Raw genomic sequence first — 12245 nt, 5'->3', positions numbered from 1 at the left:
AGGAAAGGAGAGAGACACAGAGAAGGAGAGAAACATTGATGTGTGAGAGGAGAGAAGCATCAGTTGGTTGCCTTTCGCATGGGAGCGGGGAAGGTCTGGCCCACAACCCAGGCATGTGCCCTGACTAGGAATTGAACCAGCACCCTTTCAGTTCACAGGCCAGTGCTCAGTCCACTTAGCCACACCAGCCAGGGCTCTTCTACACAAGTTTAAACTACAGAATTTATTACTTTCTATGTAAGAAAGTAAAAATGATACAGACCAGAAATACAGATCAGAAACTTAAGAACTTTGAGTTTCTGAAAACTAAGTTACTTAATCTTAGATTTTTGCATAGAGTATTTTTTAAGACTTTATTTATTTTATATTTTTAGACAGAGGAGAAGGGAGGGAGAAAAAGAGGAAGAGAAACATCAGTGTGTGGTTGCCTTTCACATGACCCCCACTGGGGACCTGGCTCAAAACCTAGGCATGTGCCCTGACTGGGAATCGAACTGGCATCCTTTGGTTTGCAAGCTAGCACTCAACCCACTGAGTAGCACCACTTGGGCAAATTTTTGCACAGAATTTTTAAGAACGCATTGAGATCAGAACCATAGATTTTCCTCAGTTTGCATATATGTGCGTAGATTCATAAGTGAGGCAATCAGCTTCACCAACAGTCACCTAAGCAATACATTTTGGGAATGATTTTCAGTGAAAAAACTTATGAAATGAACTTTACTCGCTGTTTATTTTCCCAAAATGTAATAGTTTATGGATTCATCTTTGGTTTTGCTCCTTAAACATTTTAAACTATATTCATGTAAACATGTATAGCACCTTGTTTTAATTTTGTTTTGAATAGTCACAGTGTTGAAGTTAGTTGGCTGTTGTTTTTCTCAAAAGAGTTTTAAGAGACATCAAATGCCTAGACAGATGTTTTGCATGTTTAAAAGCCATCCTTCTATTTCATCATGCAGCAATTAACAGGAACAAGTTTTACAAGAGTCATACAGAGCATTGTATCTCAACTCCTACTGAATTGTCCTCCTTATATGGCTTTATTGTTGGGTTTGGAATAACTTCCTAGGGTGTCAGTCAAGTTCATGTTGAAATTTAAAAACTACATTGCATGGCTGAATGATAATTGGATTATGGTAAAATGTGAGTTAGTAGTTAAATCTCAGATTGGATTATTGAGAAATACTACAGGTTTTAGGTGGGATTATGAAGTGATTTCTTCCACACACCACTATTAATGTAATACCTTTATATCCTTACTTCTGTATCCCAAGATTAAAGATGAAATGAATTAATTAGTAAATAATTAAGGTTTAAATTGATAGATTTTATTTTTGATGGGCTTTTTTGTTCTTTCATAATTCTGAGAAGCGTTTTGATGACACTGTGACGTGATTATTTATGTTTTTAAATTCATTGAATAATTGACAGTAAAAAGATGTAACTACTCAGAAGTGTAAATGGATATCCCTTTCTCCATTTATAAAAACAGCCAGTTTCAGTGTTAGAAGGAGAGAAAAATCTTCCAAAAAGTTGCGTACTGTATGAGAAGTGTTTTGCTTTTTGCCATATCAAATTCAGGTCTAGAGTTTGCATTAGGAACAATAAATGAGTGGTTTCTGTTTTTATGACAATGAGTAAAGAAACTCCAAGGCAACAGGGCCCAGTCATTGTGTCCAGAGATGAAAGTCCATTGTGCTGCTAAAGAGACTGTCTTTACTGACTTACTTGTAGATCCTTTATATCCCTCCGCCCCCCAAAAAAAGTGCCCTACAGCTATTTGAAACAAAATTCATTTTCTTTTATTCAGTATCTTGTTTGTATCCTGTTCTCCTTTCCTGTGACACAGTTTCAAAACATTCTTATTTGCAGACAGCTTTAGCCCTCTCATGTATTTATGTGTTATTATTGCCTAGAAACATCATGATACAGTATTTTTAAAAAAGTGTTACAGCTCTTGTAACACTAAGTAATGTGACTTAACATCTCCAAACTTTAGATTCCTTATCTGTGAGAAAATGGGAAGTATTATCTTTCTATTCATTAGCATAAATTAGTATGCCAATGAAGGGCTGTTGTATGCTTCTGGGGTTCTGACACATGGGTAAGAAAGTGCTCAAAGAAAGTTAGTTCCCTCCTGGAGGGACTTCCCCCTGGATGGACTGCACCGGAAGCACCATCCCACCCCACTGCACATATTCAGAACTCTTACTGGGTGGAGCTAAAAGGCAGAAGCCCCCTAAAGGGAACAAGCAACTCGTATTTCCTCTGTTCTACTCTCCTTTGACTAGCAGGCAGAACACCAGCACAGCCAAAGCCACCCTGGAGACTAAACATAAACACCCCACTTATTTATGTTTAGTGAGAATGGAAGTGAGGGAGAAAGAGAGAAACATTGATGTGAGAGAGAAGCATCGATCGGTTGTCTTCTCTTATAGGTGCCTGGACCTGGGACCAAACCCACAACCCAGGCATGTGTCCTGATCAGGAATCGAACCAGCGACCTTTTGCTTTGCAGAATAATGCTCCTACCAACTGAGCCACACGGGTCAAGGCTGTAACATTTTTAATAAGCCATTTTTTTTATTTCGCATGGAACTCCTTTATTTTATAAAGCTCAGAAAATAAAAATGTCCTCTTAATTCCATCACTGATACTGTCTTGTGTATTCTACTTTAGACTTCCTATGTTATATAAAGATCTAGCCCCCACAGTGGACTCTTGCTGTAGATACTCATAACTTTGTTCACTCAGTGGTTGGTCGTGTACCCCTCAATACATCTGTAAATACTGCTCTCACAGAGCAGTACTGTCCAGTGATTTACAAGCACAGGTTCTGAAGTCAGAGTGACCTGAGGATGAATCATTTCTGCCACTTGCTAGCTGCAAGCCTTGTTCCCCTGTAAAATGAGGATAATAGTAACATATACTGTCTAGGGTTATGAATGTAATATGAGATGAGGAATGTTGGGGGCTTGGAAGTATCTGGCATATCATAAATGTACAATAAATTTTAGCTATTTATAAAAATTATTTTAAAAAACTACACTTTTACATTTTATGTATATACCTCAATTTATTCACCTCTCCTGTATTAATGAACATTTAGATATTGGTCATTTAGGTGGAACTTTAACTCCGCCATTCTGTAATAGTTGTTGTTGTTGATTATTTATCTTAAGTCATCTTTCAAAGTGATGTCTTTAAAATTCTTATCATTGCTAACTATATTCGTATATGACAGGAGAGTTAAGTCATCATATTCATCCATTAATACGGAAGTATTTTCAAAATGAACCACCTCGTTACCCTTGAGTCCCCATGACTAGAGTTTAAAAGATTTGCGCTTAGAGGAGAATATATTGTTGTGAACCTTTTCAGCTTACTAAAACAAGATAGTAGTGCTGGATTTTTAACTTTTGGTACAGACCAAGTTTGGATAATTTGTTATCGTCCTTTTCTTAAAGCAGTTCTTAAATTTTGGGGGTTGTTTTTTACCAATAGTATGCCACTTCCCAAAGTTTGATTACTGAAATGTTGTGTGGATTTGATTTCTCTTGAGCATAGGAGAGAGAAGGCTGATATAAAAGTGCATTCACGGAAGTGTAGCTGAGCCCCGCCTGTTCCCACTGATAAAGCGGTGCAGCGCCCACGGCGCCCTTTATCAGGCCCTGGCACGTGGCACTAGCGTGCTGCAATCCCACTGCTGTGTGAGGCGAGACGGGCGCTCCCCAGAAGTGGAAACTGCACTGAAGAAAATAAAAAATACGAGTTAAAAATGCATTCCTCCACAACAGATTGACTGCTTTTATTTCCTGCAGGAAAGGAACTTTTTTCAATTTATTTAACCATAAAAATTAGTTTTCACTATTTGTGTTTAAAATTTTTTTCTAAACAAATCCATGCATGATCTTGTTAAAATTTTTAAACAACATTGGAAAATGTGAACTAAAACATTAAAAAACACTTTCAATCCCACTGCCCTGCAATAAAGACTATTAATATTCTGTCCATCATACATACATGCATCATGTCTTTTTTCCCCCATATGTCTTAAATGAGCTAATATTTCAGAAATTGTAAAGCATACATAACAAAAAAATTACCATTGTAACTAATTTCAAGTGCCTTGGCTTTAAGTACAGTCAGTCATGTTGTGCAACCATCAGCACCATCCATCTCAGAAGTCTTTTCACCTTTCAAACGGGAAGTCTGTGCCCATTGAGCTATATCCATGGCCCCTTCCCCAGCCCCTGCCAACTACGACCTAATCTTTTTTTACTCTGTATTGAAATAAAATATTCACACCGAAAAACACACATGCCACAAGTATAGTGACAACCAAAAAAAATAAAATAAAAACCACTATGAGGAAGGAAGTATTTGTGTTCATATTGAAGTTCCTCTTTCCTTTGCACAGCAAGTTGCCAGTGCTCTAATGCTACAGATTTACCACTTTCTCCTCACTGGCACAGTACTTTAATCATGTTCTGTACACTGACTGGTGACGAGCTCAGAGCTAGCAGGCCTGTCACCGGAGCATAATAGAGCACTGTAGTAATGCGTCACCAGCCTGGTTTTGCATAGAGCTTAGCCAAGGCTTTTGGGACCGCCCCTCCGTTGCACCTGTCCTATATTAGGACTTCTCAGACAGGAAGAATTTTCTTTTGCTGGTGTAGCTGGTCCGGTTACCTTCAGGGTAAGTGTGTACAGTTCATGTAAACAAATGAGCTTCTCTTGCTTAACTTTATCTGATCCTTATTTGGTTTAGTATCTGATTGAAATTTTAGGCATTAAAAAGCATAAAGAAACTGAAAATAGAATGTATAATGCAAAACTGTAATTTGCAAAGATCTGAATGTGTAAAACTTTGCAGTATCGTAGGTCTCAGAAATTTATAAGATCTAACTTTAAGAGCTTCTTGTTGATGACATCTAGGTGTTAAGGAAAAGCAAAGTATCCTCAGAAATCTCTTTTTAAGAGGAAAAACATTATAAGATCCAATTTTGTTGTTCATTCAGTTGCTGTGGCTGTTTTGCTGATGGCCACATGCTTTGTGCCTCTGGTATTGGGAACTATTTATTATGGCTAGTAATAAAGATAATTAATTTTTATTTTGTGCATCTGCGCTTCATCCAGGTTATCGTGGAAAAGGATTGTACTGGTATGTTTCATGAATTGATAAAAGCTGGATTACTGTCTCTAAGGCTTATAACAAACTGTACATTGTAAATTAAGATTCAAACATATATATTACCATAAAAGGGAGAACATTATGACTAAGTCAGATATAAATAATTGAATGTACCTTATTTAAAATCATTTTTTTAAATCAGGAAAATTAGCTAATGCCGCAGGCCATTTCTTAAAACAGTTTACTCGGTTTTTATTGGCAGCCTCTATCCAAGCATCTCTGGATATTGCTTACCACCTGTGCTGTGGTTCTAGGACAAATTCAAGGAGGGAAGAACTCAGAGTGCCTGAAGGGTAATTCTATGTGCCTTGTTTTAACGCCTCTTGAAAAATGCTATTATATATTAGGGCAGTGTGAATGGAGAAGGTGGATGAATAAATCCTAAGCTCTGAAATAAACATTTTCATAAGATTAATTAAATTCTGCCCGAGGAACTAAGTTTTACTGTTTAAGAAAATTGCTATAAATTGCCCATTTTTAAATAACTAGCCTTTCGCATCTATTTTTCCTCTTTCCTTGTACTCCTCCTCTTCTCCTCCCACCTGTTGCTGTTCAGTTTCATTTTTGTCTTATGTTTGTATCGAGAAAGTTTCACTTTCCCGTTTATGCTTTTCCTTTTAACTGCTGCCTTTAAATTTTAATTAGGGAGAATTATTTAAATGCCTCAAGAAACTGATTTATAATGCTATGGAAATAATAAACTTACAGTTTGATTTTTCTTTCCATGTGCCAGTTACCCTAAGAAAGTGTTGTTATTAAAAGCCCACTCCTAGGACAAGCGATGCAGGTGGACGGAGGAGCGCAGTGGAAGGGCTGGCTCACCGCGGGGTCCCGCACTGGTACGGGCGCTGTCCGTGTTACAGTGCCACATGCTCTTTCTTATGTAAATAGTGTGCAGTTAGCCATTCAGGAGTTCATGGCCTTATTGGCATGTAGTTTAAATGACTCTTCGAGTATCAAAATTAAAACAATTGTAACTTCTCGTGCCAATTATATTAAGGAATTTAATCTTTTTCATTTCCTCACACAACAGAATATCATGGGCCTTCAGAAGTATTCAACTTTCATTCAGATTCTTTAAAACTTGTATAAAGGCAAGTAAATCTTGTTCGTGTAGACATAGAACTTTTCAGTTTATTGATTTGTAAATATATTTCCAAGGTGAAGTTAATCATTTCAGGATGAAAGACCAGGGTAGCTGAAACTTCCAGTTACCAAGCCTGCACTGTCCGAGTGAAGCTCTTACCTCTCGCTTCAGTCTTTAGCCTTGTCCTACAGCAGAGAACCACAGGGGCCCAAAGCCGCCCTTTTCCACCTTCCACGCTGTTCAGTCCACATTCAAAGATCCCAAAGACTGCACACCTCCAGACACCCTCTGAGGAAAGTTCATAGTTCAAGGGTGGTATTTTCTATTTTTGAACATGTCTTCTGCACTTGATGTGTTTTTCCAACAACTCTCCTCCTGAAGCATCTGCAACAGATGACTGTTGGCAGAGTGAGCCAGAACTTTATATACTGAGTATAGGTTTACAAGCCTATTGGTTTAAAAATACCCTGCCCTCATTTTCTGTGTCTTCTTTAGAATTGTGCCAGAATGCTGACATTTATGCCTGAGTCCTTACACTTTTATAGTGATAGTGACCTCGGGCTGATTTTTGTATTAGGCCAGCAGGAGCACTTTATGTGAGATTGTTTTTAACAAGGATTAATTTTGGTCGCATTGCCCGTGAGGATTGGGAAGAGTGAAAGATCTACATTTGAAATTTGCATTGTATCCAAATTATCAAAAATAATGCCCTAAAGTTGGAAACTTAGCAGTTGCAAATTTCTGATTACTCTGTTTTGGTGTGCATTTTGTTGAAATAAAATTTAAAGAGACTATGAGAAAGATGATTACTCTTTCACCTACTAACATGGCCTTTTTTTTTTCTTTTTTAACTAAGCACAAATGCTCCAGAAAGAGCCATACTTGGGGGTTGGGGGTAGAGAGAAATTGGGCTGCTTGGCCATGTGCAACAAAAAGAGCTTAGATTCCCAGATATTAAATTGTATTTTTCACTGCTTGAGTTCTGTTTTCATTGGGCCTTGCCAGTGTTTCAGAGTATGTGGTATTTTTATCAACTCTGTTGTACTTTTCCACATTCTCCTTCCTCTTTCTCAAGCTAATAAAATGGTTTTATTTAAATAGTGCCTTCTAGAAACCCAGACTCCTTTTCAGATATTAAACATCAAAGAAAAATCATAAGCACTTAATATTGTATGCTTTGGTTTTATAAAGAAATAGACTTGTAGGCAGCTTCTGTGACGTGTACATAAGAGAGCTGACTCTGACAGAAAGAAGTTAGACCAAAGGTTACTTAAATTTGACTCTGGCCTGTATCTACAATTATCTACTAACCTCCAAACTACCATTATAATTACATTTTGGGGGTGGTGATGAAATGTTTTATGAGTGTGTGTATATGCAGATGGATAATAGATACAATATTTTTTCACATGTGAAAAAATTAGAGGTATCTTACTAGGAAATAAATACTTTTTATTCAACTCCAATATGCCATCAACTACAAGATCATCACCTTAGTAATAGCCTTTCTGAGAAAGGAGTGAAAATACTTTTTCTATAAGACATTTCCCAGTTTTATGCACTTAAAATGGATGGTGGGGGCGGTTTAAGAATTTAAGAAATTTTTATATATCTGCTGTAACACATTTTAATTATGAAGAACACAGATCTACTGTCCAGCTTTTATTACTAAAGTTTAAGAAAAAGTCTGTTCTTTCTCATCTTTCAATCAGTTGCCCCTTTTAAATAGTGCTTTTAAAATTTTACTTATGTAGAATAAAGTAAAAGTAAAGTCACTGAGTACCAAAAAGTAAATAAGTAATTTCCTTTTAATTTATACTGCAAAAATGGAAAAAAAAGTTACAAGATTTTAAAAACTAAACATGTATAAATTTTATCCAAACCCCTAAAATGATCATTTAATTAACAATATTACATATCTATTTTGTGCTGGATACTATGCTAGATTCAAACAATTCATATCTTAGTCCCATCATTTCACAAAATTAAACATTTTAATATGAGAAAATTAAAGATGAAATTTGACTGTATCATGTTTTTCCTTTACATTCTTTTTATATATTCCTGCATTGATTTAGTAATAGTAATGCATAGTTTTCCCACAAACTTCATCCTGACATGTAGAGAAAATGCTGATAAAATGTTCTTGTAATAAAGCATTTTCTTGCAAATATCTACTTCACTTTAACTCTATTCAGATCTTCTTAACACTTTAGAAGTTCTTAAAGGAGAGCTGCATATAGAACTTTTCTCCATACATAACTTTTAACCGCTAACTTTGTGAGATAGAGTTGAGTCTTTATTGAGCTTCCTAGGAAAAAAGAAGATGGCTTCAATAACTTGGTATTTAAATCACTCCAAAGATACCACCTTCGTATGTCATTAACATACTGGAAGAGCCTGAAATATATGTGTGTCACGTGTACCTTTTTTCTCTCTCTTTTACTGTGACATCACCTGGGAAAATCCAGAAGATTGGATAACCAAGATATATGACTACTCAAGATTCTGCTGTACTTGTGAAAATGGTGGGTATTTAAATATTTCCAGTTCCATTTATTATGGTGAATCTTCACCACTTTTACTTCTGCCTCTAACCAGATAATTAATTATGGGACTGTAACTTTATGCAGACCTTTCTTCACAATGTTTGACACACAATAGAACTTCAAATATTTGTTGAACTGAATTTCCACTTACCTTTGACGTCTTTTTGCTTGAAATGTAATGTGCATTATAGTGTTTCTCAGCATATAAGATGGTTACCGCATTCCTTTTTGTGCTAAATTTTCCTTGCTCAACAACACTTAAATCATGCAGCATGAGATATTTTATCTTAGGCCTCTGAATTAAAAATGATGTGCATTTACATTTAAAAAAAGAAACTACTTGGGCAACAGTAGAGTTCATTGCATCATAGACATTTGGATGAAGTAGGAAGAACACAATCATTGGAGTCAGAACTGGCTTCAAATCTTAATCTTTCGGAGTTGCCCTACCCTTGAATGAGGGCAATGATCTCAGCTTTAAGATATAGGAATGAAACCACCTATCTTCTGTTGTCCTTATTCATTGTTTTCCCCCATCTCTATTGAGCTATAATTGACAAATAAAATTGTAAGCTATTTGAAGTGTGCAGTGTATGATTTGATACATGCACATAGTGTGAAAGGATTCCTCTATATAGTTAACACATCTATTACCTTCCACATATTCACCGTTTTGGGGGGTTTGGGGTTTTGTTTTTTTTTTTTTTGGTTTTATTTATTTTTAGACAGGGGAGGGGAGGGAGAAAGAGAAGGAGAGAAACATCAGTGTGTGGTTGCCACTTGCACACCCTTTACTGGGGACCTGGCCCAAAACTCAGGCATGCGCCCTGACTGGGAATCAAACCTGCGATCATTTGGTTCACAGGCTGGTACTCAATCCACCATACCAGCCAGGTCATTTTTTCTTTATTTTTTGGCGGGGTGGGGAGATGGCTGAGAATATTAAAGTTCTACTCTTTCAGCAAATTTCAATTATACAAAAATAAAAATTTCAACTATATGATAGTTTATAAACTATAGTTACCATGTTATACATGAGACCCTCAGACCTTATTCATCTTATAACTGAAATGTTATTTATACTCAGTGAAAAAAGTATGTAAAGTGCCTGCTAGCACACAGTAAGCACTCTCCTGTGTTGTTAGTTGTCTTAATTATGTAAGTAGCATATTTATTTGTACATGTGGAAAAATTATATCCATTCTCCATATTCACAATTATAAAATCCTAAAAATTATAATTTCCCCCATGATCTCTTGCTTACATTTTCTTTGGGGTTTTTTTTTTTTTCCATGATCTTCCTCTTCTTCATTTTTTCACTGTGTTTCTTTCTTGCTTTCTGGTTTGAGCTTATAAACCAGAACATGACTTAGCATGCAAACAGCTGTAGTGTGTCACAGCTCATAAATCTCTTGTTCAGCCCGTTTCCATCCAGTATATGATGGGAGGGGAAAGCTGACTCAGAGTTCTGGTTAATCTATCATCAGTGTAGCTCTTGCTGTTAGGATGAAGCATATGAAGTTGCCATGTTGTATGTCAAATATAGTACAATATTGGTAATTTCATATGGTTCAACCTAACGCATGGATGTGAACTTTGCCTCCATTGCATGTTTACTATTTGATTCTTTGATATTGGGCTTGTATATCTGATATGTAGAATTAAATCAGTAGAAACTTTCTTGCTTGAGTCAATTATTTTTTTAACAAGAAATGAATATAAATAGTGTAGGAATGCCCTATTGTATAATTTTTCATTACTTGTGTCTCAGAACCCTCTTTTTGAAACAAATAATCATGCAGTCAACCCAGAAAAGACTACAGAAGGTAAAGAAGCCAAAGATGGTGTATACTTATTTTTTACTATCATTGCATTAATTCATACACTTTTTGCCTTGGGTTTGCTTTTCTACAAATGTTGACAGGTCTTGTAGGTTGAAAGCTCCTTAGAATGTTAGCCTCAACTTTTCATGGTCTGGCTGCATAACTCTTCTTCTAGACTTCTCTGTCTCTCTGTCTCTCTCTGTGTCTCTCTCCCCACCCCGCTCTCTCCCCCTCCCCCTCTCCCTTCCATGTACACTTGGGTTTTAGACTAACAGAGCTATTTATTTTTCTCCCATGTTAGACCCTGTACTTTGATTCCTCCCCAATCTCAGTATATCCAAATCCTACTTCTCTTTGAAAGCCTAGCTCAGTTGGCTCTTTGTCCTCTGACCCCAGCATAAATAATCTCTGTTTCTTCTGTCCTATTTGTATTTTATCTGGGCATTTTGGCAAGGTAGTAGTTATTTGGGTTCCTTATTATAATCTATGTTATAGAATATGTATCTTGAATGTAAGAAATATTATCTTAATAAAACTTTTGTATGGCCTACAGACCTGCTTAACATAGTGCCTTATACTTAATGACTATATGGTGAGTGAATGAATGAAAGAATTTGGCCCACATGACCGTACTGACTGACCAAATATGTGGGAGGCAAGGGAGATGGCTCTCACTAAAATTTAGTCAGGCATAATCTTCTAATAAATCGTACAATCATCTGTGAGTAAATGTACCAGTCTGAATAAGTGTCTAGTTTAAATCTATACTTTTTATGTAGTGACATAAAAATAATAGTGCCCACTCCTTTGTACCAGTGCAATGAAGTCTTTCGCTTATACCAGATGTTAGCATTAGAAAACAAAGGAAAAAATAAATACCCTGAGAACTTTGAGCAGAAATTTTAAGTAATTTACAGTAATTTTTATGTAGGCTATTTTCAGAAAAATAATAGGACAATTTTATAAGTATACCATGGAGCTACTCATTTATATCTTATCATGTATATCTGAATAAGTGTATTTATAAGATAATACTGAATAACCTAACGTTGCTATAGAGCTTTGAATAAACCTGTATATCTTTGACATCAACTTCTTTAGAAATCACTGCTTTTTTAACAGAGAAGTAGATGAACAGGAGTTTGTTTTCTCTGCACAAATACAATATTTTAAAGATTGGCCAGAATCAACGTGTTAGGTTTTTCTTAGTCATTGTCAGTGTTGATTCAGATTAGGCTCTAGTCAGGCAGCATATCCTGATTTTTGTCAGGGAAGCTTTGCTCCTTCCCCAGCATTGTGCATTATGGACTCATAGAATGAATTTGTTTTCTTCACAAATGATGGGAATTTTTTGCCTCGTATTTACCTTCCGTAAAATTGTATCATACTCAAATTCAAAAGTCTTTGGACAGCTCACAGTAATTTGCCCTTCAAATTTGAAGTATCATCACTTCACGTGCACCAAATAGGTGTATGTGCACCAAATAGGATTTGAGGAGGTAACAAAAGCTCTGATGAAATGCATACTCCTGCAGTGTGCTTCTTAATGTTCTGATAATCTTTGACACATTTCCGATGTATTTTAAAAA

The 12245-nt window shown here is 36.2% G+C and overlaps 1 protein-coding gene across 5 annotated transcripts in view; it reads left to right on the top strand.

Annotated features, from left to right (window-relative positions):
• Positions 1-12245, top strand: part of NT5C3A (5'-nucleotidase, cytosolic IIIA) — a 44347-nt gene that overhangs the window by 20661 nt on the left and 11441 nt on the right. The window contains exons 1-4 of one of the 5 annotated variants that reach the window (XM_054571345.1): positions 4652-4702; positions 5400-5490; positions 6231-6291; positions 8756-8812. The exons of 1 other annotated variant lie outside the window; for it this stretch is intronic. In XM_054571345.1, coding sequence (XP_054427320.1) covers positions 8777-8812 — 36 coding nt within the window. In that variant the 5' untranslated portion in view covers positions 4652-4702; positions 5400-5490; positions 6231-6291; positions 8756-8776. Of the gene's footprint in view, positions 1-4634; positions 4703-5399; positions 5491-6230; positions 6292-8755; positions 8813-12245 lie in introns of those variants that run through there. 3 more of the 5 variants (XM_054571343.1, XM_054571342.1, XM_054571344.1) reach the window with 3 other exon arrangements.

Source organism: Pteronotus mesoamericanus, unplaced genomic scaffold (assembly GCF_021234165.1).
Source record: "Pteronotus mesoamericanus isolate MK-2021 breed Mesoamerican mustached bat unplaced genomic scaffold, CSHL_Meso_final contig_220, whole genome shotgun sequence".
Classification (NCBI taxonomy): domain Eukaryota; kingdom Metazoa; phylum Chordata; class Mammalia; order Chiroptera; family Mormoopidae; genus Pteronotus; species Pteronotus mesoamericanus.
This window is presented reverse-complemented; position numbering and strand designations above follow the sequence as displayed.